The sequence below is a fragment of the Stegodyphus dumicola genome, chromosome 9 (assembly GCF_044657685.1).
Source record: "Stegodyphus dumicola isolate Sdum_Otavi_A_Nest chromosome 9, ASM4465768v1".
NCBI lineage: Eukaryota > Metazoa > Arthropoda > Arachnida > Araneae > Eresidae > Stegodyphus > Stegodyphus dumicola.
The window spans coordinates 179521263-179544951 of record NC_140776.1 but is presented as its reverse complement, the minus strand read 5'-3'; the positions used below and the strand labels follow the sequence as shown (position 1 = coordinate 179544951).

The 23689-nt window shown below is 30.8% G+C and overlaps 2 protein-coding genes across 2 annotated transcripts in view; one reads left to right on the top strand and one right to left on the bottom strand.

Moving 5' to 3' along the window:
- The window catches only part of LOC118182133 (uncharacterized), a 58756-nt gene extending 49801 nt beyond the window's left edge, over positions 1-8955 (top strand). Inside the window, exons 7-8 of the mRNA XM_035351435.2 lie at positions 1347-1407; positions 8674-8955. Of these exons, the coding sequence (XP_035207326.1) occupies positions 1347-1407; positions 8674-8754 (142 nt within the window). The 3' untranslated portion in view covers positions 8755-8955. The remainder of the gene's footprint in view (positions 1-1346; positions 1408-8673) is intronic.
- Positions 8956-14030: 5075 nt separating this feature from the next.
- Uck (Uridine-cytidine kinase) overlaps positions 14031-23689 on the bottom strand; it is a 97720-nt gene continuing 88061 nt past the window's right edge. Inside the window, exon 7 of the mRNA XM_035351430.2 lies at positions 14031-17889. Within this exon, the coding sequence (XP_035207321.1) occupies positions 17771-17889 (119 nt within the window). The 3' untranslated portion in view covers positions 14031-17770. The remainder of the gene's footprint in view (positions 17890-23689) is intronic.

The following is a 23689-nucleotide window of genomic DNA, read 5'->3' as shown; positions in this document are numbered from 1 at the left end:
TGCAGCAACTCGACGTGGCATGGACTCAACAAGTCGTTGGAAGTCCCCTGCAGGAATATTGAGCCGTGCTGCCTCTATAGACGTCCATAATTGTGAAAGTATTGACGGTGCAGGATTTTGGGCAGGAACTGACCTCTCGATGATGTCCCATAAATGTTCGATGGGATTCATGTCGGGCGATCTAGGTGGCCAGATCATTCGCTGGAATTGTCCAGAATGTTCTTCTAACCAATCGCGAACAATTCTGGCCCGGTGATTTGGCGCATTGTCATCCATAAAAATCCCATCGTTGTTTGAGTAGGTGAAGTCCATGAATGGCTGTAAGTGATCTCCAAGTAGCTGAAGGTATCCATTTCCAGTCAATGGTCGGTTCAGTTGTACCAGAGGATCGAGTCCATGCCATGTATAAACAGCCCAGACCATTACGGAAACACCACCAGCTTGAACAGTGCCTTGTTGACAACTCGGATGCGTGGCTTCGTGGGGTCTGCGCCACACTCGAACCCTACCATCAGCTCTTACCAACTGAAATTGTGACTCATCTGACCAAGCCACGGTTTTCCATTCGTTTAGGGACCAACCGATATGCTCACGAGCCCACAAGAGTCGCTGCAGGCGATGTCTTGCTGTCAGTAAAGGCACTCGAGTCGGTCTTCTGCTGGCATAGCATAAGGAAGACAAATTTCGCCGCACTTTCCTATCGGTCACGTCCCTCGTACGTCCAACATTGATTTCTGCGGTTATTTGACGCAGTGTTGCTTGTCTGTGGACATTGGCAACTCTACGCAGACGTCTCTGGTCTCGGTCGTTAAGTGGAGATGGTCGGCCACTGCGCTGTCCACGGTGGGATGTTATGCCTGAAATTAGATACTCTCGGCACAATCTTGACACTGTGGATATCGGAATGTTGAATTCCCTAACGATATCCAAAATGGAATGACCCATGCGTCTAGCTCCAACTACCATTCCGCGTTCAAAGTCTGTTAATTCTCGTCGTGCGGCCATAATCACGTCAAAGCCTCTTCACATGAATAACTTGAACACAAATGAAAGCCCTGCCAAAGCACTTCGCATTTACACATTTTCTACGCGATACTACTGCCATCTGTATATTTGCATATTGCTATCCCATGACTTTTGTCACTTCAGTGTATGTCCCCATTCAACAACTGCACTCGGTTTTCTTGATTAGATCATACCCACATATTATTTTTATTTTAGTTCAATATTTTTCAATTTTTAATCGTAAAATCATCTCATACTTCAGATTACAAAATTTTCTCCTCTTAATTTCCTTTCATAGTTTTTACTAAGTTTATTATAAGAAAGTTATTTCTTTCTTTCAGGAGAAGTGAACTAATTGGCTGTATGTCTTTCAGTGTAAGGCATGTTATGGATAATCACCACGTAAGTTTTTTCCTTTCTTCTATGGCAACAAAGAAATACCTACAATAATTATTTTTACATTCTATCTTTATTTTGTCTTCGATCTCTTAACCAGTTAGTTCGCGCACTGTATTTAACATTAAAACACAGAAATTTAATTGTTTAGAAAAAACATGAAAAAAAAAAAAAAAAAAAAGAAAAGACTATGCCTTTTTCACTTTCCAGAATAATATACTCCGTTTATATCCGTTACATCCACCAGGCTATCGATCCCGTAACAGGGGCGGAGCAAGAGGGGACATCTGTCCCCAGGCGCAGCATCCAGGAGAGAAGCGATTTAAAAAACTAAAATCTGAAAAAGATTTACGAAAAGCGCATCAACTTTAAATAAAATATAATCTTACATTAGAGAGTTTCTGAGCTCTACCAGAAACAATTTGCAACATGTCTCTTCCTCCAACGGAAGTATTTATGATATATATTATGCTCGTGCTCTTTCAAAGTTACATCTCTTTAAACCAGCACTGGATTTCTCACAGGAAAAAATATTTAGTTTTTGCCCTGTTGTTGGCCGAAACTGGTTGCAAGTAAAAGAAACTGGGTGAAAATGGCAACAACTGGCATAAATTCAGAAGAGTATTTACAGTGTTATATTAATTAGTAGTATTTTCTCATTTATTAAATCATTTTAAAGCATAACAATGATTTATTTTAATTACTCTAAAACATTTCATTATTGCTTTAATAAGCATGCAATTTTAATAATAATAAAAAAATCTGATGTGTACACCACATGACTTCCTCCTACGGAACATTAAATTATACGCATTTTTTCTTGCATTTTGTTTAAACTTATTGCATTGAATTAAATCTACTTCGCCGACAGCGCATAAACCACAATAGAATAAATGCATTCTTTAAAATTCACTCTATTTGTTTACCATAGCGACACTCTGGCGCTAGGTTCACTTAACAGTATTATATTTCGTTCATATTATATAACTCACAATGCACAAAATTTATACCATTTAAAGAATTATCTAATCGTTGCCACATGTAATTAAAGATCAAGCTAGAACGATATATAAAAGAAATTAAGCAAACAAAACAAAAAAGAAACAGTTTTTCACAGACGATTGAGTATTTCTCATTCAATTAATTCAGTTCTCACTTCGCGACAAGGCAAAAATACATAAAAACTCAAAATATCTGTATTAAAAATTACTAATTACTAAAAATTAAGTAAATCTTAAACACTTATTTCCTCGAAAAAATTTCAGAAAGGATTAAGCATGATTTAAATTGCAATAATAAATGAAGGCGTTTATCTTTGTAGTTGCAAAGTTACGTTTCTCTAGATTGGCAACAAATTCACTACTCTGCTGTTTCAAATGTAAACAAGCAATGTCCGCCATCAAAAAAATTATTAGGCTTAGCAGCGTTTAAACAACTTTTAAATTGTTGATAATTCTAAAAATATTGTATACAGATTTATTAAAGGCATAAAAACCTTAACCGGAAATAAGAACAACATAATTCAATCATTTTTAAAGCAAAAAATGTACAATTTACAAACATAAGAGTAAAGAAACTGAGATCACTGAGCCGGGTAACAGAGTGGATATATTTATAAATATATTTATATACGTTTGGAGGGGACCGATTGAAACCAAAATACGAGGTGCACATCTACATGTTACAGTATTCCTATATACAAAATTTCAACGCTCTGAGGCTTCTCGTTTTTGAGTTACGCGAGGTACGTACGTACATACGTTCGTACAGACGCGACGAAAAATTCTCTTCAGAATTCATTTTAAAGCAGTTTTTAATTTTTTTTTTAAGGAAAAGAGTCTTTTATTCTGTCCTTACGTACAGATATCACGCAAAAACATCGTTAAATTGCATTCGAAAGCGGTCAAAATGGATATTTTCGTTGAAATATGCTGCCTGAAACTTTTCGCGATTACAATACTTCCTTTTTACTTCGTACAAGGAAGTAAAAAGAGTAAATATATTTCATTTGTTTATTTATCCGCATTTCTAAAGAGTATACGGTTAACATTAATTTGTTAGGAAGCAAACAGCATCTATTCAGAGATGTTTTAAAAATCATCAGTGATAAAATATTTGGCTTATAAAGGAACACGCAGATGTTATAAAGCTGCAAGTATTCTAGATGGAGTTACTTTATAAAGTATTCCTTATGAGAAATACAAGATCTCCAGTACATTTATTCATGTCTTTCTCCGTGCGTGCTCTCGTGGTGTAACTAGTAGCACATCTAGATAACTAATCCGACTAGAATATCCGTGGTTCAAATACCAGCAAAGAAATAGTCAATTTTTCATAATTCTGGCTCCGAAAGAGCATAATGTATAGCCTAAATATAAAATGTCGGTATCTGAAATATTTCAGAAATATGACGCATTATATGCATCATTCAAAATACATGGATCAAAATTATTAAACAAATGAAATACGAAGTGCCAAGACATTACTTTATGACATAAGTCATATGTGCTTTACATCCTAACTTTTCGCAAAAAATTAACTCTTAATTTATTAATTAACACATATTTCTTTAACGAATGTTATAGAATATTTCAGCTTCTATGTGCAATCTAATTTGAAGAAAACAACTGCAAATAAATATTTCAAAATTCTTATTTGCACGATCATGACACTTCTCGCGAATACTGATGAGTTTCAAGGACCACTCTTCAACTCATTCGCAAAAATTAAAATTTTTTGGAGGTTTTGAAACAGAAGCAAAACTGATCATTTGCTTTAAACTAATTCGAGGCTGTACTTAAATCGTGAACTTTTTACTGTATAATCTCTGAATAAATACTATGGCTAAAGTATTAAAATATTATAGCTATAATATCATAGCTAAACTTTTAAATTTTAAAATACATTTCTCTCTGCTACTTATTGTGCTACAATACGTTTTCATCTATTTTATGAATTTCTGTTAGTTACAGCTACTTTTATGGCAGCAATTGATTTCTACTATACTTTCCAACGCCATTTAATCAATGCTTTAACTATTTAACGCAAAAACTTGTCAGATCTGCTTTAAACGGACATGGATCATTCCAATTAGCAGATACATGTTCTGGACATTTCACCATAATATCGCAAAGCAGAAATAAATTTCAATTCCTTACATGTTTACTGTTAAGTTTTTATTACTTTGCTACATAAACTACTATAAAGATTTTCCCCCTTTTTTTTGGAGGGGGTGTAAATGAATTACAGTTTTTATCAGTGCCGGATGAATTAAAAAGAAGGGCGCCAAATTTATCAAAAATTCATTTAAGCACTTCTTGGTGCTAAAACTACACTAGTGTGCAAAACTTTAAGTAACAAGTTCACTCTTCAACATACAACTTATGAAATTAATGAAAAGGGCTTTTTGCAATCAGTACAATGAAAAACCAGCTCAGTGGAAAGATAATGCATACGTAAATATCACAAGACAGCCATGGACCGTATAAGAGATAGACTAACCCAGTGGGGGGGGCGTCACCAACATGTCGGCAAGAAAGAGTAGGGACGATCTGGTTTACTTTAACACTGAAACCTATGGCGTTGGTATCACATAACTCTTTTTAATTATTAAATGTGATACGTTGTATAGTGATGAGATTATGAAAGTCACAGTTTTTTCCAAATAGGATTTAATATATCTCATTAAAGCACTTTTTACTGCATTTCGCGCATTTTTTTTTCACGCGTAATTCCTGTACGAACATCTTTACTTTGGTAAAACGGTAAAAACTCTAAGCACAAAATTTATGAACTTAATTTTGCGTAAAAATAAAGTAAAATTAAATAAGATTACGCGATACTTTGAAATAAATAAGGTAAAATTAAACAAGATCTGATAATTTTTTTAAAATTTAATGATCATTTTCAGGCAGCGATTTTCTAAACTATAATAACATTACAAAACGATCAATTTATTTGATTATATGATCATTAAATTATTAACATTAAAGTGGATTAGTTATTTTAATAATTCATAAAATTCGAAGCATAAAATTTTCTGGGCGTAATGAAGGAGTTACCTATATTTATTGAATATCATGTTCTTCGCCCGTGAACCACATACATTTGAAAACAGCATATCTTTAGAATTTCCGCACTGGAGATAAAACTGTTATTTTCCGTACAGTGCTCGCTCTGAACTCGTTGAGTTTGTTAATCAAAAATTCGTTAAAGGTTTACAAAATATGAAATAGATTAAAACAAATTCGAAATTCGGCCGTCCAAATGCCCATGTTCGAGTGGAGGATTACATTATTGAAATTTTGATGGCTCTAGATACTGTAGTTTTTGTCACAGTGAGAGAAACATACATTATTCAAGCAGATTCTTCATTATTTAATTTCCTTAAATATAATACAGGGCGATAATATTTGGTAAAAACAATTTGCAAGGAGACACGGACATTTATACTAAAACAGCGCAAAATGCCGCTTCGAAACTAACAACCTTTCTAGGCTACCGCCCCTTTGGGCTAATAAATTAAATTAACAGTAAATAAAAAAAACCTTATGCAGAACTAAAAATAAATTTAAAAAAATAATCACTATAAAATACAAGCAAAATTAATTATTACGGTTAAATACAATTTTAATATTAGAATTAAATGTATAAAAATTTTTAAGGAGTCAAAGTCTTTATCACTATGATGTATTATGAAATATAATTGAAATAAAATTCCTTTACAGAAATTGTGCTATAATACTCATCTATAATTTTAAAAAAGCAGCACAATTTAGAATTTTTAACAAAACTTTCAAAAATTCGTTTTTAAATATTTTAGTATTTTTTACTTATTTACACCAATAAAAAGCATACAAATTGCAAGAGAAAATTGCTTGTTTGAAATTTTCTATTAGTTCAAATTTAAAATATTATTTTCTTAAAGAAGTAGTTACAAATTTCCTTACAGCATAGGAAAAGCTAAAAAAAATATCCAGTCCTGAAAGCATGCAATAGCTTTATAATTATTTGGAACGCTAATTATGCTTGAAAAATATGCTAAATTTTTAAAAATCAATCTCAATTTCAAAAATAAAAATATGTAAAAATTCTAATTTGTGAAATGAGGCGCTAGAACCAGCTTTTTCTTCACAATTATACACGCTGCAACAGGCAACCAATGTTAAATTTCTGCAAGTCGTCCCTACTCCTCTGGATGTGATCAAGGTGACAGCCGGTTACGCCTCAGACGAGGGAGAAAACCCGTTTGGGTTAGTCTATTTCTCATAAGGTCCATGAAAACAGCACCATGACGTCAGAGGCTACACGTCAGGACACAAGAAACGTAAGGAGTAAGCACAGTGCAATGTAGCTTAAAATGAAGTGAAGACGCATTTCCAGGCAATGGTTCTCAACCGTTTTTGTTCCATGCACCCCTTTCACCATTGCTAATAGATTACAACCCTTTTTTCGATTTAGTGTGTGCGAACACAAAGACTGGACACCTGATCAATGGAATCACATCTTCTTTAACAATGAAAGTTGTTTGAGTCTGACAAACGATTCTCGGAGCCATTTGACATGAAGGACACTCTTTCATATCACTAACGTTAGGAAAAGAGACCACTGGGCTGATCCTGGCATGCTTACATGGGGAAGCATCATTATGAACGGACGAACGGAACTTTACATTTTCAAATAGAGGTTCACTTATCAGTGTTTGTTTCTGTGATGAAGTTACCAACGGTTAAGTCAAGTCCCACTTCGGAAAAGACGCATGCGAGGATACATGCATCTTTTCTGGGGTGCCACTGGTCCCGACTTTATTTTAATAGATAGCAATGCATGGCTAGAAGGTGAAGATTTCCACAGTATGCATTGGAGCTTATGCTTTCCTGATTTAAATCCCACTGAACGTGTGTGGAATACTTCAAGGCGATGCCTGGTGGCATGATCTTTCTCCAGATAACTGAAACAGATGCTTCTTGAAGAATGGGAACTGTTACCTCAATAACTATTAGATAATTTGGTTTTGAATATCGACAGACAGTGCAATCCCTTACTAAGGATCTTCCGTTTTTTTGTTCTTCCTTTTGGCCAGAGAGTTTTTTGTACCTCCGCTATTCTGTCAATAAAGCCTTTTCTATTCGCTCCATATTGTATGCGCCCTATTAATTCTTTTGCTATTATACTTTCCTCATCTTTTAAGTACTACACTGTGCCTCTGCAGTATGAATTTCATGCCTTCCAGTTGATTTTTTGCGGAATTACGGTCATAATCAGAAAAGTTGCCTACGTTTTGCATACTAATGTATATGGCACTAAAAGGTGACATAGACGCCTTCTCTAATAATACGCGAATAGGTATTCTTCGGCACTTCACTTCATCGTATTGGTCAAGCGCAGGGAACAACTTGATCAAACGCACGAGGCATTCTTGGCAACCCACGACTGAATTACTTAAATCCAACATTACATTTCTTTATCTAAAAAATTATGAAATACTTCATAATATGTGTTTTTACTCCTCTTGTTAAATCAACGATTGTGATTTACATAATCTGGAATTTTAAATTGGCATTCTATACGCGTATAATATAAAAAGTAACTAAAATATACAGAAAAAATATAAGAGAAGCTGTATTATATAAGAATATCAGCTATACATGCATCTTTTGAGCAGATTTCCAAGCACTTCGTTTCGAAAGGTTCTTAATACTTATTTAAAAAATATTTTTGATGTCGTATTTATTACTTATTAAACAAAAATTTAACTCTTCAGCCTGCAAGCGTGAAAGGAAGTACATTGTAATTTCTATTACACATACAATTATGTAACATACGTAAATCTTCTTATACGCTTGAGACAATAATTTCACGAAAATGCAATTTTTTATTGTATTAAGAAATGTTTAACCACTTGCGCTAAAAAGACGTACCACGCACGTCGAGATGCTTTTGTCTCAAACAGCACGCAAAAATTAAAATAACGTGGTGCACACGTCGCCCAACAACGTGATTGTTTATTTCTCGAGTTACAGCTCTGGACTGCATTCGCAGACGCGGAGCGGCATAAATGAGACACTTTACCGCTTGTTATACTGTAGTGCATGGCACTGCAACCGTGATGTTTAGTCGTAGCCCAAGTGGTTAATACACATTGATTTCTAAATTTGACTATAAAAAAGGAGAAAGAGAGAGATCGTAATGTAAAAATAAAAGTTTTATTATTTATTAATTTATGAAAAAATATATATGTATATTCCCAAACCATTTTTTTCTCCATTTCAGAATATTGATGGATGGTACAGACTTCTAAGAGAAGGTTTTGGAACACAAAAGCATTTTGCCGCACGTACAAAAAAAAATTAACTGGCCCTTTGATATAAAATAAAATTCTGAGAAATAGTATAGGTTAAAAAAAGAGTACTTTATGCAATGAAATTAAAAACACTCATAAGTAGCTGAAAAATAAATATAAGCTACAAAACGCTGTAATTAACTGATGATATCAATGTTGTTAAAATTTTCAAACATATGTATGATGATCATTATTAAATTTAAAAAAATCGATTTTTACCCCTTTCTCTTTGATAACAAGTAAAAACACAAAACTTGACAGCAAATGTATTTTAAAACAAATAGATGCAAATAACAAATTGCAAAAGCAACAACCCTGTGTATGGTACATTTTTAGTCAAGACATCAATCGATTTCGAAGGCAAACAGGTACAGATACCTCTTTATCATGAGCAAAAATATCTGCAAAACTGGAAAGAAATGGTCCTAGTTACACCCTATAATGGTAAAACGAACGAGAAAGTATTGTCTGCCTACAAGAACAAGAGCTCCCGCCACAGTGTCTGGCAGGTGGCAGTCGCTGTACCAACAGGGCTAGTATATTTAAAATAAGGGCGAACCAACAGTTGCTTTATTGTTATTTTGTTTTTGGGGACTGTTTTGTTTTTGGCGAAAAGAGTTCATTCGTCTTGAAGACACTCCTACGAAAAATGGGTTTCTACGCCAACAGACAGCTGCAGACTAACTGGCAAAAGCTTTTCTTATGATAGACTGTATGTTTATGGCGCTACCTTCTAGCTCACTTTACTGCTGTAGGGTATAAATATAACCATTACGATCATTGCTTTCCAGTCTTGCAGATTTCTTTGCTCCTGATGAAGACAGATCTGTAGCTTTTTGGCCTTCGAAATCGATTGCATTCTTGACTAAACCTAATTCAAACACAAGGTTGTTGCTTTGCTAATTTTGTGTTTCACTTTGGCATGTTTCTTTTCTGTTCTCTCATCCCATCAAACAGATATAATTTTATAAGATACAGCATGACTCATAAATCATTTTATTTGTTGATGTAGGATAAAATATAAAAATTCATAATTTTGTGAAAGAGTTTATTTCAATCTAACTCCAATAAATCACAGAATGAAACATTTAGTACAAATTTATTTACATAAAATATTTTTGCATTCCTAACATTCCGACCTTGAATTATCACCTGCACATCATTATGAAAGATACACATAGGGTGTTTCCAAAGTGCTAGGAATTCAGCTTTAGTAGAGTTCACAGGCAACATTATCGGCAAGAGACAAGTGTTGACATGTTTACGCAGGTATCCCAAGCAGTACTGTAGTCCTATTCAGTTGCTGACTGGAACAAGTGCATTTTTGTAGCACTGTTTTTTTCAACCATAGAAGATGTGAAGAGAAATCATTATCTTTAGGGAAAAGAGGGTGAAAACACTTCAGACATAATTCAGAAACTATAATGAGTACTCTGTTTCCACATTTCTGTTTATAATTTTTTTTTTGGGGGGGGGAATGTACGGAATGTTCAATTGGAGAGTTTAACTATGCTATAAATAGATTAGAATTGGTTTGGTTTAGTTTATTTGATGAAAGCAAAGTACTCAAGGGCTATATGCCTAAAGGAAGGAATGTCTTTGTGGTGGACTTTCTAAGAGGAATTTGTAAACGTTACACATGGGGAAGACAATGAAAACGCCCATGCAGCCAACCCATTTGCAGGGATCGAGAGATTAGAAAACACCGAAGTTCTCTGAGGATGGTTTAGAAAATTAATTTTTCGCTGGAATAAGCATACTAAATTAAATGGGAATTTTGATTATGTAATCACGAAAAAATCCATTTTACAATCCATACAATCCGTTTTGGAAAAAAAAAAGTCGTTTATTCCACCTGTAGGTAGGTACAGATGTCGTGCAAAGTCCGGCTCTTGTATCCATATGAACAACATGGATGTTGTTCATATGGATACAAGAGCAGCCAAAACAGATATTTTTTAAAAATATGACACCAGAAATTTCTCGCGGTTACAAGACTTCCTTTGCTTCATACAAGGAAATAAAAAAGATAAGATTTAATTATCTTTTCTTTTTTATTTCCTTGTACGAAGCAGAAATGTGCATTTATTTCCCTGCATCACATGTGCACGATGTTTGCAATAAATATTTCTTTTAAACAGACATATTTTCTATTTTGTAAAGCCAGAAAACCCCCAACTTGAAAACAGTAAACATTTTGAAACGGAAGGTGTTTAAAAATATTAAGTTTTTTAAAAAGCTGAATAACTACACCTTTTTAAAGGGTATCAATTTAATATTTTTTAAAGTTTTTGGAGATTTAACTCTGAGATATTAGACTGTAATCTGAAATTTTCAGATTGTAATTTATTACGGTATGTCTAAGGACCCATTATTTCATATAGGAACAGAAGAATTCAATCTCACGAACAGGCAGTGCTGAAGATAACATAAATGCTCACTGATGGTCATGTTGTCACTAATTAACTCCTTACATTATATATGCATATATGTAATGATTTCAAATGCGTAGATGAAAGCAGTGGACCTCCCAACAGCATACGATACTGCGTAGATGACTGAGAAGACTGTAGTGGCTTGAAGGTGGCAGAGTGGAAAGCATGATGACGCAATTTAGCACAACATATCTTGAAAAATCGCAATCTTTATTTTTTCCATGCATATCAAATCATTCTTTTTCAGACAAGATATTTCTTAATAATATTTGAATAAAATAACTCCCATTTTGAAGTACGATGTCACCTTAAGCAAGTAAGCGGCAGCAGCATGCATGAAAAGCGTCTTACCAGCAGAAGAGCTAACGCGGAAAAGGGCAAGGTTATAGTACTTTCATAGGAAGAAGGCTGGGAGTGGGAAAGTTTCAGTTCACAGTTCTGGTTTAGAATTAATTTGATTGGACAAGGGGCATCTGCATTAAAACGTTACATAAGATAGAAAAGTCTGGAACCTGTGAGAAGAGATGAATTTAGGGGCAGATTACCAAATTTAGAATGTTAATTTTGAGGTCGTCAATTATTTTTTTGAAACAGCTATCATATTTTGTTATATCTTACATATATATTCCTATTAAAAGCTAGGAACGGTGGAGATTCTTGTGCCTTGATCACCAGTATTTTTAAATTACTTTGGGATCTAACGTTGTTTGTTCAGTTACACTTTTACATCCACTATACGTTGAATCCATCATTTATTTATGTCCGCCAATGAACATCAGAATTTTGTAATCACTGAAACATAAAATACCCTTTCTGAAAACGATACTGCCATAACAGAGTTAAAAAATTCTTGAAATACTTCAAAATAAAATATGCTGCATGGCAAATCTGCTGCTTGCTGCATACCAAGGTCATGACAGGTCAGCAGATATTTTAAAAAGTGCTTGCATAGATTTATATGACAGAGGCCTACAGTAACTGAACAAGAAATTACGTTTCTCTATAAAATTAGAGAATGTATTAACAGATAAAACAATGTACATTGAAAAAAAATATAATAATGGAAGAAAACAAATGTTATCACTGAATTTTTTATAGTAAATTTTGGAACCCTTAAGATCTTAAATACTTCATTATTTCACAGACAACCTTTCATATTTGTAATTTTATAATTTCTAAATGTAATCTTACTAAATTTAAATTGACGATCTAAATCTGAAAATTTCCAAAATCTGGAACTTAGTATTGTACATGAAGTTGATATAATACAGATTATTATAAAAATAATCAGTAGTTATATTACAGGCATAAAATGCATAATGCACTTAAAAGTATAGAACAAATACTCTATTCACATAATACATCATATTTATATATTATAATAAAACACATCATGTTAATTATCTATGAGAAAAAGTTTTACTACAGTTAAAAAAGGACAATCAAAAAACATTTACTATAATTTTTAGAAATATTAATTTTAACTTTGAGGAAAATTCTGAATTTACACACTATAACAAACATACTACATACACACTATGGACAGTTCTTGACTTTTAATTTATAAAATCTTTCACTAAAAAACAAATTTACGAAGCAATAATAATACAAATTCTTTTTAATATTCCAAACAAATAACATATTTTAAATATTTAAGCAATAATTACCAAACAACAAGGTATTAAAATATATCAGACTGCTCCAGATCTATTTATTTTTAATAAAAATGCTAATATTTTCAAATGTATATTAACACTTCTAAAGTGCAGGATCATTATTCAACTGGTAGTTTGACCCAGGTTTAAATCTTGGTGAACAGGCTAGATATGTGGGTATTTTTATAGTTTTTCCTCATGTGTAATATGAAAATAAAATAGCTTCCCTTAGAAAGTCTTTCACAAAGGCATCCTTTGCTTGGTGAATAGTCTTCAGGTGGCTTTGCCCCAATAAAATCAAACACCCAACGTATACTGTTCATAAAATGTCTTCATGTAGAAATAATAATTTTATTTTACATTACACATTACTATATTTGTAAAAATGAATTGGGAATTAGCCCCCCCCAAAAAAAAATACTAATACAAAACTTTTACTATGATTTAGTAAAACATAAAACAAAGACAGGAAGGACCTGTGCCATTCAGATTATTCAAGTAATAAAATTATACATATTTTGATGTTATTCTTTCCCTAAAATTGTTAACCAATCTAATATCAATGTGCATACTTTATTATTACTGCTCTTAACTTTTAAATCTTTAAAAAAATAATTACTGATTTAGAAATATTTAAAGGAATTTATCAGAATAAAAACATTTTTTCCCACTTTCTTCTTTTAATGAAACTTTATACAATAAGAATATTTTTAGCAACTCATTCTTACTTTGTTAAAATCGGGTATCTTTTCAATTATTTTTATAATTTACCCATATATTATTCATAAAAAGATATGCATATATTTGCAACCTCCCCCAAATCTAAAATGACTTTCTCCGATGTAAAGAATGAATTTTCATTTACCTAAAGTAAACACTTCATAATAATTTAAAGTGTTATCAATACATTCTAAGTGATGTTAAATGCACTTCGAGCCTGCCATTATTGCCAGAAAAAGCCACTAATTTATTTATATCTAGATGAATCTTTTTACTAGAAATGCAAATGCACTATTCAAATAAACTTAAAATTTATAGATATTACATAAATAAGAATTATTTTTAATTACATATTTAGAACATTAAAGAAGATACACGGTTATTATCAGTGACGACGAATAATTATCATTCAAAAAGCCACATTGAGATAAAATATTTCTTCTGGAGGGGTAATAAAGTATATAGAATAAGAAGACATCATACTTATATTTTTTATTTGGAACAAAAACAAATATTTGTACATTTGTTTCTACAGCAATATTTTAAAAACGTATTTTTATTTATGCATCTATACACTGATAAATTTTGTATATATATACAATGCTCAAACTTGCTTTGCTTCTCTGGGCTCATTACAAAAAGCAATAACTTCAATAAATCAAAGTATTTAATACAATTAATTAATTTTAGCATACCCTTTGCTATATGAAAACATAATATTATTTAATGCTAATTGTTAAATGTTTAGAAAAATGCTAAAAAAAATCATATAATTGTAAAAATTAAAATATTTTATTTTATGGAAAACTTTGTTTGATGCATATGGATAATAAACAAGAACACTAAAATAAAGTCAAATACAAAATATAGTGCAAAAGAATTTAAAGAAGACAGAAAGAAGAACTAACCACACATAATACAATGTCTTCTTTCTTTCAACGTATTTAATTTGTATACTAAATCTTTCATTTGGCACTTAAAACAATAAAAATGGTTACATATTGCCTATAATAATAATAAAAAAAAGTACTAAGAGACTACATATTGCCTAAAATAAAAAAAAAAGTACTAAGAGACATACAAGTAAAAATAGAATTTTAGCAATATCAGAGTATTCAAAAGAAATAGTTATTCCTGAAATGGGGGGGGGGAATATACTTATAAAATATGTAAACTTTACCATAAATTACCTTACTAAAATTTGTAAAATGTCTTTCTCCATAAAACAAATCTACAATTGCAAACTTGACAAATAAAATTCATTCAGCAGCTATACCATAGATGTTTCCTCATTCTACATAGTTGTGCTTCTTTGATGAAATTAGAATTATTTTAAGATCATTAATTCTAACTTTCTAGATTGACTTATGACTTTCTAGATTGTTTCATGTGCCTTACATGATTAAATGTGGAAACTGGGTTTTAAATATTTTTTAAACTGCAATTTAAAAAAAAAAAAAATGTTTCACTATTTTTAAATTATTAATCTAGAACGTAAAATAATAAAAGAGAATTATTTATGAATTAGACTGAACACAATTTCTTGAGGACCTATAAACTGAAAATCAGACAAAACATCTACCTATTTAGATCTCATTATACATATTGTTCTTCATATTGATAAATAAGAAACTAATGAAAACTGTAAGAACTATTGATAATCAAAGTAAAGAATGACAGATAAAAGCTGCTACTAAATCTGAAAATCCTTGATCCATAAGATTTTTCCTTTATTAGAAGACTCTTCAGAAAACTAATGCCATGAGCTTTTTTTTAAAAAAAATCATTGAGATGGTCACAGTCATGTTATGAAGAATACACAGGACATCGAAATAAGAATAGAACTGCATTAAAAGACTAGTGATGGTCTACAAACAAAATGACAGTTATCAAAGTTTACTAATCTGATGAGAATGAATGCTGCCATATATAATGTGTCAAATACTGAAAATAGCAGCAAGGGGCAGCCAGATAAAATGGCCGTATGCCAAAGTTTCTTCTTTTATGCTTTTATCAAAGATACTGTCTGGGAGAGGGGGGGGAACAAGGTAAAGTTCCTTTTGAGCTTAATACATCACTGATGCTTTCTTCTGTGTAAGCAAATGAAATCTCAGAGCATAACATGGTTAGAACCATTTTAGATAATCTCTGAGCAACCTATAAAATCATAAGTGAACTAACTATGCAGGAACATAACTTGTTAAAACATCTTTTAAAAACAAAAGTAATGTATTATATCGATCACAGTTTCCTTGCAAATGCAACTTTAGATTTTATTCTTCTTTCATAGATATCCAATATGAGATACATGATCCATTTACCCCATACTTGCTAAAATATACGGCAAATGAGGAAGAAAATGAAGAGGCTTTTTGAAACATGAGGAATTAGATTATTAACTTCTGTTCTATGATTGTTGTCATGCAATTAACACAAAATACTCTTAAAAGGTAAATAATAGTATCACGAAAGTGGTATTTTATAACTGATGAACATGCAGCGGCACTACAATTTCTGAATCCTTGCTTCTACAAGTAAAATAACCCATTTCAAGAAAGAGAAACAGTTTTTTATAACACACAGAAAGTTAGTAAAGGAAGAAATTTCAGAGAATAAATTAAAAAAACAATTATATATAATCAGCTGTATAACAACTTTTTTTATTCCACAGTTAAATCTAAATAAAACTGAGCATATATGACATATACTCCAAATAGTGAGTAATTATTAAAACCAAGTTTTTCCTGCCCCCCCCCAAATGAAAAAGATACAAAATCACTGGCATTTTGACTAGAAATGCAAATATATGAAATAAATAGGAACATAAATAACAACCTAAAAAATAAGCTAAATTTTATAATGATAATATTTACTTAAACCTAACTTGCAAAGCAAAAGATGCATGCCTTTAAAATGTATTCAAACAATTATTCAGTTTTAAATATAAAATTGCTGCTAAACATTAGGGAATGGTGGTGAACACCATATATTATTGCTTGAAAGACTAAATATTGCATATGGTTTCAGATCTTGAGACTTCATTTTAATGTTAAGTACTGACTCTGAGAAATATAAATTATGCATAATGTGAACAAATGCAGTGAAGCAAATAAATAGTTAAAAATGTAACATTCCAAAACGTCTGACTAGCATTAAGCCGCACTATAAAATATATAAACAAAACAAAATAAAAACAGAAAACACATCCACAGACTATCCCATCCATTTAAGATTAAAATGCTCTTATTTTTATATGAATAATATTAATAACCTGCATCATAGAATTAATGTTGTATTACTGACATTACAAAGAAATTCAATGAAAAAGGACCACCTCTGCAGAAATAGTAAACATTATAAATATCAAATTTAAGATTTAAATGCATATTAAGTTATAGGAACATTTTTAAGTCATATATATCAACAGACTATAAGAAAAATAATATTACATCTTATTAAACAATGCCAATAGTAAAATTTATTATGAACTAAATATTCCATTTAACGCACAGAAATGACTTCATATAAATACATGATATAAAATTCGCAAAAAGAATTTTTATACTAAAAAGAAAATTCAGGAGAACTATGCATTGCTAACAGTAACATATTGGATTACTGCAATTTTCAAATATCCTTATAACCAAATATTTAAAAATTAAAAAGAAACTTTCAAAATAACAGTTTAAAACATATTACTTTTAAAATTCTGATTTTTGACAAAAACAATTTTATCATTAAAAATTAACATTTCGACATTTTTTAAAATCATACAGTAAGTGCATAAAATAGCAAGCAATTTATCAAGATTAAAGAATTTTTCTGTTTTTTAAATTCGTTTGATTTGCATTGGTTTTGTTCAATAAAACACATATGACTGCAGAAATAACAAACATTAAATATATATAAATATAGATAAAGTGCTGAATTAGAGTAACACTTTACTCAGCATAGTAATTTCCATACTTCTAGTTAATATAAAATAAGTAAATATTTTCATAAGTATTAAAATCATTATAACAATCATCATATACTACACAGTAGCATAACAAGCAGAAAAACAGAACCTATTTTAGCATTAGGTGCTGAAATGTGCTCTGTTTATATAAATTCTTAACTCACAAATTTATTTAATTAGTATCTAAATTAAAAGTAAAGAATGATATTACAATGGAACATTAAGAAAAAAAAAAAAATACATCTACAAAGCCAGTTCTTCAGTGAGGTGGAAATACTGGATATATTGAATTTCTCACTACACCCATGTCAAGTGAGCTCCGAGGTGATACCAGTGATAGCCGATCTTGAATTGTTTGAACTATTATAGAGATGGCAACTATTAAAAGAAAAAAATTCCATATAAGGAGATCAAAGCTTTATATACAAAATGACAATCACAAATAATACTATATATATGTGTGTGTGTGTATATATGTTACCGTGAAAGACCGAAATTGGAGAATGTCGACTTTCAACGGAGAATATCAACATTCACCAAATACGTCGGTGAAAGACCGAATATTTCACTACATTCTTGTATATTTGGACCCTCACCGGTGTATGTCGACAATCACAGATATGCTGTGGTGAAAGTCGAAAAGAGAGGTCATAAAGTGCCATAATAGTTTAAGTTGTTGCAATAAATAAGATTTGAATCACATAATTTAGTAAGTTTTTTATTACTGTTATTTTATTTTCTCATTTAGAACGTACTGTATAATTAAGTAAGTTTTTCGCACCAGTGTGTTTATTCGCAACTGAATCACATAGAAGAAAATATAATATTGTTATATGTTCAACATTCACCATTAGTACATGGTGAATGTCGACATTGACTGGGGTAAGTCAGAAATAAGAGTATTTGGAAAATATTTCGGACATACACCAAGAGACTATGTGAATGTTTACATTCACCGGTGAAAGTCGACATTCTCCAGATTTTGGTGTTTCACCGTAACATATATATGTAAAACATAAAAAAATACGATGGCTTTGCTCTTCGCGAACACATAAACTTTAATTAATTTTCTGCAATTCAGGATCTTCCCCCTAGACCAGTACTTAACCGCTACTATAAATAACGAATATGCGCCATTTTGCGTCAGAAGCTCGCCTCTCCTCCTGTGCTTTACATTTCACTGTTGCTTGATCTATCTTTTGTTAGAAATAGTAATCACGCATAAAGTTTAACTTTAGTCGTACTTTGTTTAAACTACTATTGAATATGTGATTTAGAGAATTTCATATGAAGTAAAGCATGATCTATGGGAAAAATTGAATTAAAGTTATGGAATAAAGATGTACCATTAAAAGCTAAATCAACTTGCTTGCCATGCTTTGGTCTAGCTGATCTGCTATGTGTTTGCTGCTACTTTCTTACTACAAAGTTATCGAAAATATAGGCCTTTTGGAACAAGCACATTTAATGTGCCGACTTGTGTGTAACCCCAACATGTTGCTAAAAATAAAACTGAAGATTTAATCTGCCTTTGCCATCCAAATTTCTGCTCTTGAATATATTACAATTATATCACATATATATACTTTAACAAGTTGAGCGCGGCACCGACTTTGTTGTCCTTTCCGTTCAGCCGGTAGAGAGCTAAGCCGTATTTTTGTTTAGAATGTTTCAATACATTTCATTAAAACTAAATTTGATCACATTTCATTGAGACTATATTTATTTTTTTAACTTTAATACTGTCGGTCTCGCGGACCGACGCCAGCCAAATGAAAATTTCAGTGCCAGTCCCCAGGGACCGACGCCGGCCACGCGGAAAGTTCACTGCCGGTCCCTAATGTGTTAAAGGAATAAAAATTTGTAAAACATTTTTTCTCAATGCTCACGAAAACGTTTTCTCAATTAAGTTCCATAAATCTACTTAAAAAAGTCTGATTTATGTTTAAATTTCCTTTTTCAGCTTCCTAAGGAAACAATGGTAAGTAAGAAAAATTTTTAATACAAGCAATTAAAAAATCACGGTAAAACTTACAAATAAATTTATTTCACACACGCATCACATATTACAATAAGTAACAATGCACCACAGAACACCCAACCCCAGTGTACAAATTTAATGACTTTTCTTTTTAAATATATAAAATAACTTTTTTATGTTCACATAGAATATAGCCAAAAATTAATGATTATGTTCTACACAGCGAAAGACTTGATCTCATAGAAGAAAAAGATAAATCAAGCAACTTTTCTATAATTTCATAGCTATTCACGAAAATATGTATCCATTAAATAAAGAAATTCCAACAAAAATAAGTGACAAATTTGACATACTAATTCACATTTCATATTTTATGCATCTATTTTTGCTGGGATTTTATTGTTTAAACGCATTTGTTTTTGTGTTTTTGCTTTATTTTCTCACATAGAGACATTTTCATTTCATTTTTAATTATTTAATTCCACTACATTTGGTAACCTTTCTGAATAATGTTTAGAAAATATTTTCCATTTGGATAAAACTACACAAAATAACTGCAGAACTGGTTTTGCCAAAGGAATTTGAAAGAAAAGAAACTGAAATATTTTTCATAAAATTTCCTTCAGCATTTTAACAAATTAAAATACAAACATTGTTTATTTTATAATTTTATTTTTATAATTATTTGAATTTTAATACTTCAGTCTCTCTAATTTTTTTTTTTTTTTTAATTAAGGCTAAAAGAGGGCACACAATTTATTCTCCATTAAAATAACACATACTCTTAAATCTGAAGTAAAGGCACATTTCATCTTATTATAGTCCCTGGACAGTAAAACAATATGATTGAGATTCCTTCAATGGTCAAGATAAGAAAAAGTGTGAAGTTAGTATTGTTGCACTTGTTAACATACCAACAGAATTTACATCAAAATACCCATATTACAAATTATAAATATAACATGATTTTTCACTCTTAATATTTATTCATTTTCACCCAGCAGATAATCAATTTCCACTAACCATATTAATACAATTACAATAGTAAATACTGACAGTCTTAATATGCATAAAAAAGTTGAATAAACAATCATTTAATTTTTTAATATGAAATTACAACAATAAACTAACATACCTCTAAATCAAAAATACTTAGATTTATGTTAATTACAGTTAATTTGCATTAAAAATTTATAACTATTACTTTTTAGAATTATAAATACCATTCTTTAAAAGTTATTTAATAATAAATTAAAATAACCCCAAATACGAAAATTAACATTTCAATCAAATTAAATAAATTTAAAATGAATATTCAAAAACCAGAAACATTCATAAAATTTTAAACAGCAGTCATCATTTATTAATAACGATTTAATCATATGTATTTTTCATAATCAAACAAAAATTATGTTGATAATATATACATGAATTTATTTAGTTAGTTTTTCAATCTATTAAATAAAAATATTTGCAAGAAATCAAGTTCTGATTATATTTATGAAAGTAAATTTGAATAAGTAAAATAATAATTATCTCAATAATAAAAACATATTCAAGTTTATTTCTCACTACATATTGTTTATTGAGTTCATACATTAAATAGAATTTATCATGTTAAAATAATTTTTAAAAAACTTCAAAATAGGAGGGAAAATATATTAAGCCTCATAAAAATATTAATTTACAATGCTTCTTAATATAACTGATTATTACATTTTTCCAGAATAATTTGAATACCTAGCAGCAATTTTATATATGTTGAAGTACAAATGAAATTACGATTGATAATCCATTTGGAATACACTTTGGCAGCACTTTTCGGTTAGAGTAGTGAGAAGGGTATCCCTTATATTACTGCGAACTTGTTGTTTCATTTATCGCCAAGAGTGTGCTATGCCTAGTTTGTGCAATTATTTGATGTTTTTTTTTTTTTTTTTTTTTTTTTTTTTGTGTGCTATGCCTAGTTTGTGCAATTATTTGATTTTTTTTAAGTGAAAGTAGGTCGATGTGTACATGGATACCGAGTTTGTGCAATACTTTGTCTTGTTATTTTTGGCTTTACGTAGCGGCGCAAAATAACAAGTCAAAGAATTGCACAAACTTGGTATCCATGTACCGCCAATTTTCGTGAAGGGGTACCCATAAATATATTTTTACTCACTTTTCTTATAAACGATTTTATCCATAAGTGCAATATTACAAAAAGTTTGTTAGATTTCAATATTTCTTTGGTATTTCAAATTTGAGAAAACTTTTCTTGGAGTTTCAAAAGAATTTTTATTTATTTCCCTCTCTACATATAGTGCTTTCAAATTTATTCAGGAAGATGGAAGAGCCTACACATATACTGAAAATTTATGAAAAAACATAAATTTAAATTTGTTGTTGAGTAACAAGAAAATGTAAAAAAAATTACCACTTTCATTAACAATCTTCAGTTGTGATAGACATGGTAAATATGGTACACTATAATAATTTAAGCAACTAAATCAACATGGTGCAGTTGTTATAAGTTACGCCTGACAAGTTTAGGGTCTTACAACTGCTTACCTCATGATATAAAGATTTGAATCTTATCTCATGAGAACACGGTCACTAACAAAGTAACATAGTCACATCTCCAACTGATTGAGGCAGATGGTAGCGCCCTGGATGGAGAAAATCTCATGAAATAATGGATCCAACACAGCAAGCTATACAGCCCGTAGTGTCTCGGCAGACTATAGGGTCGAATCAGCTGGCCCCCTTCTAAGGACAACTGGTATGTCTAGAAACTTCTATAACCGGTGAATACTGTATTAACATTCTTCACATAAACTCTCTTATTCATCATTCTAATGGGTTTGGTGTTTCCCAACAAAATAATGAGCATTGCAAAATACACAATGACCAAATATTAGTCTGCTGTCATAAATTGCCCAACATCAGTAAATAAATTTGGGATGCCACACAAACTTCCACTGAACATGCAGATTCAATAATAATGAATATTACAGAACTACAGACCATGCTTCAAAAGTCATGATGTTCATTGCCTTACAGAAAGAGATCACATGTCATCTTGATTCTGTTATTCTGCAATCCAAAAATGGATCAATTAAGAATCAGATTGACAGTTCAGTTTTTATGGCACTGCAGTGTGTTTCTTCAATAATTTTGAAAATATTTAAATCAACACATTTAAATGCTGTTATGGAAAGGATAAAAAATCAGCAACAGATGAAAACAATTACTGGTGTTTACATGAAATTTATTAACCTTCAATTGAACTGAAAGGCTTTCAAGTATGCATGTAGTGTAATAAAATCTTAAATCATGGTAAAACTTACAAATAAATTTATTTCAAACACACATCACATATTACAATAAGTAACAATGCACCACAGAACACCCAACCCCAGTGTACAAATTTAATGACTTTTCTTTTTAAATATATAACTTTTTTATGTTCACATAGAATATAGCCAAAAATTAATGATTATGTTCTACACAGCAAAAGACTTGATCTCATAGAAGAAAAAGTTAAATCAAGCAACTATTCTATAATTTGATAGCTATTCACGAAAATATGTATCCATTAAATAAAGAAATTCCAACAAAAATAAGTGACAAATTTGACATACTAATTCACATTACGTATTTTATGCATCTATTTTTGCTGGGATTTTATTGTTTAAATGCATTTGTTTTTGCATTTTTGCTTTATTTTGTCACATAGAGACATTTTCATTTCATTTTTAATTATTTAATTCCACTACTTTTGGTAACCTTTCTGAATAATGTTTAGAAAACATTTTCCATTTGGATGAAACTATAAGAATAATAACAATTTTCTTTTGCTCTTAATTTGTACATCCTTTTTTTTTTTTTTTTTTTTTTTTTAAATGCATACGAAACTAAAATCATTTAGTAAAAAACAGTTTTTTAGTTTAAACATAAATGAATGACTGCAATGGTAATTTTTACCATTTCACTATTAAAGATACTTTTAGATAGAAGTTCCCAACTTAAGATGTGAAACAGAATTCGAAGTGATGTAAAAAAAGAGTAGCTTGTAGCTTTCATTAATATTTATATGTAATCACTCAGCACACTAACTAATAGTTTAAGAATGCTGAAAAGGGTGCAAACATAATTTCACTAAAAAAAATTCAATAAGTGGCCTCACATTTATTGATGGATATTTCAGCATGA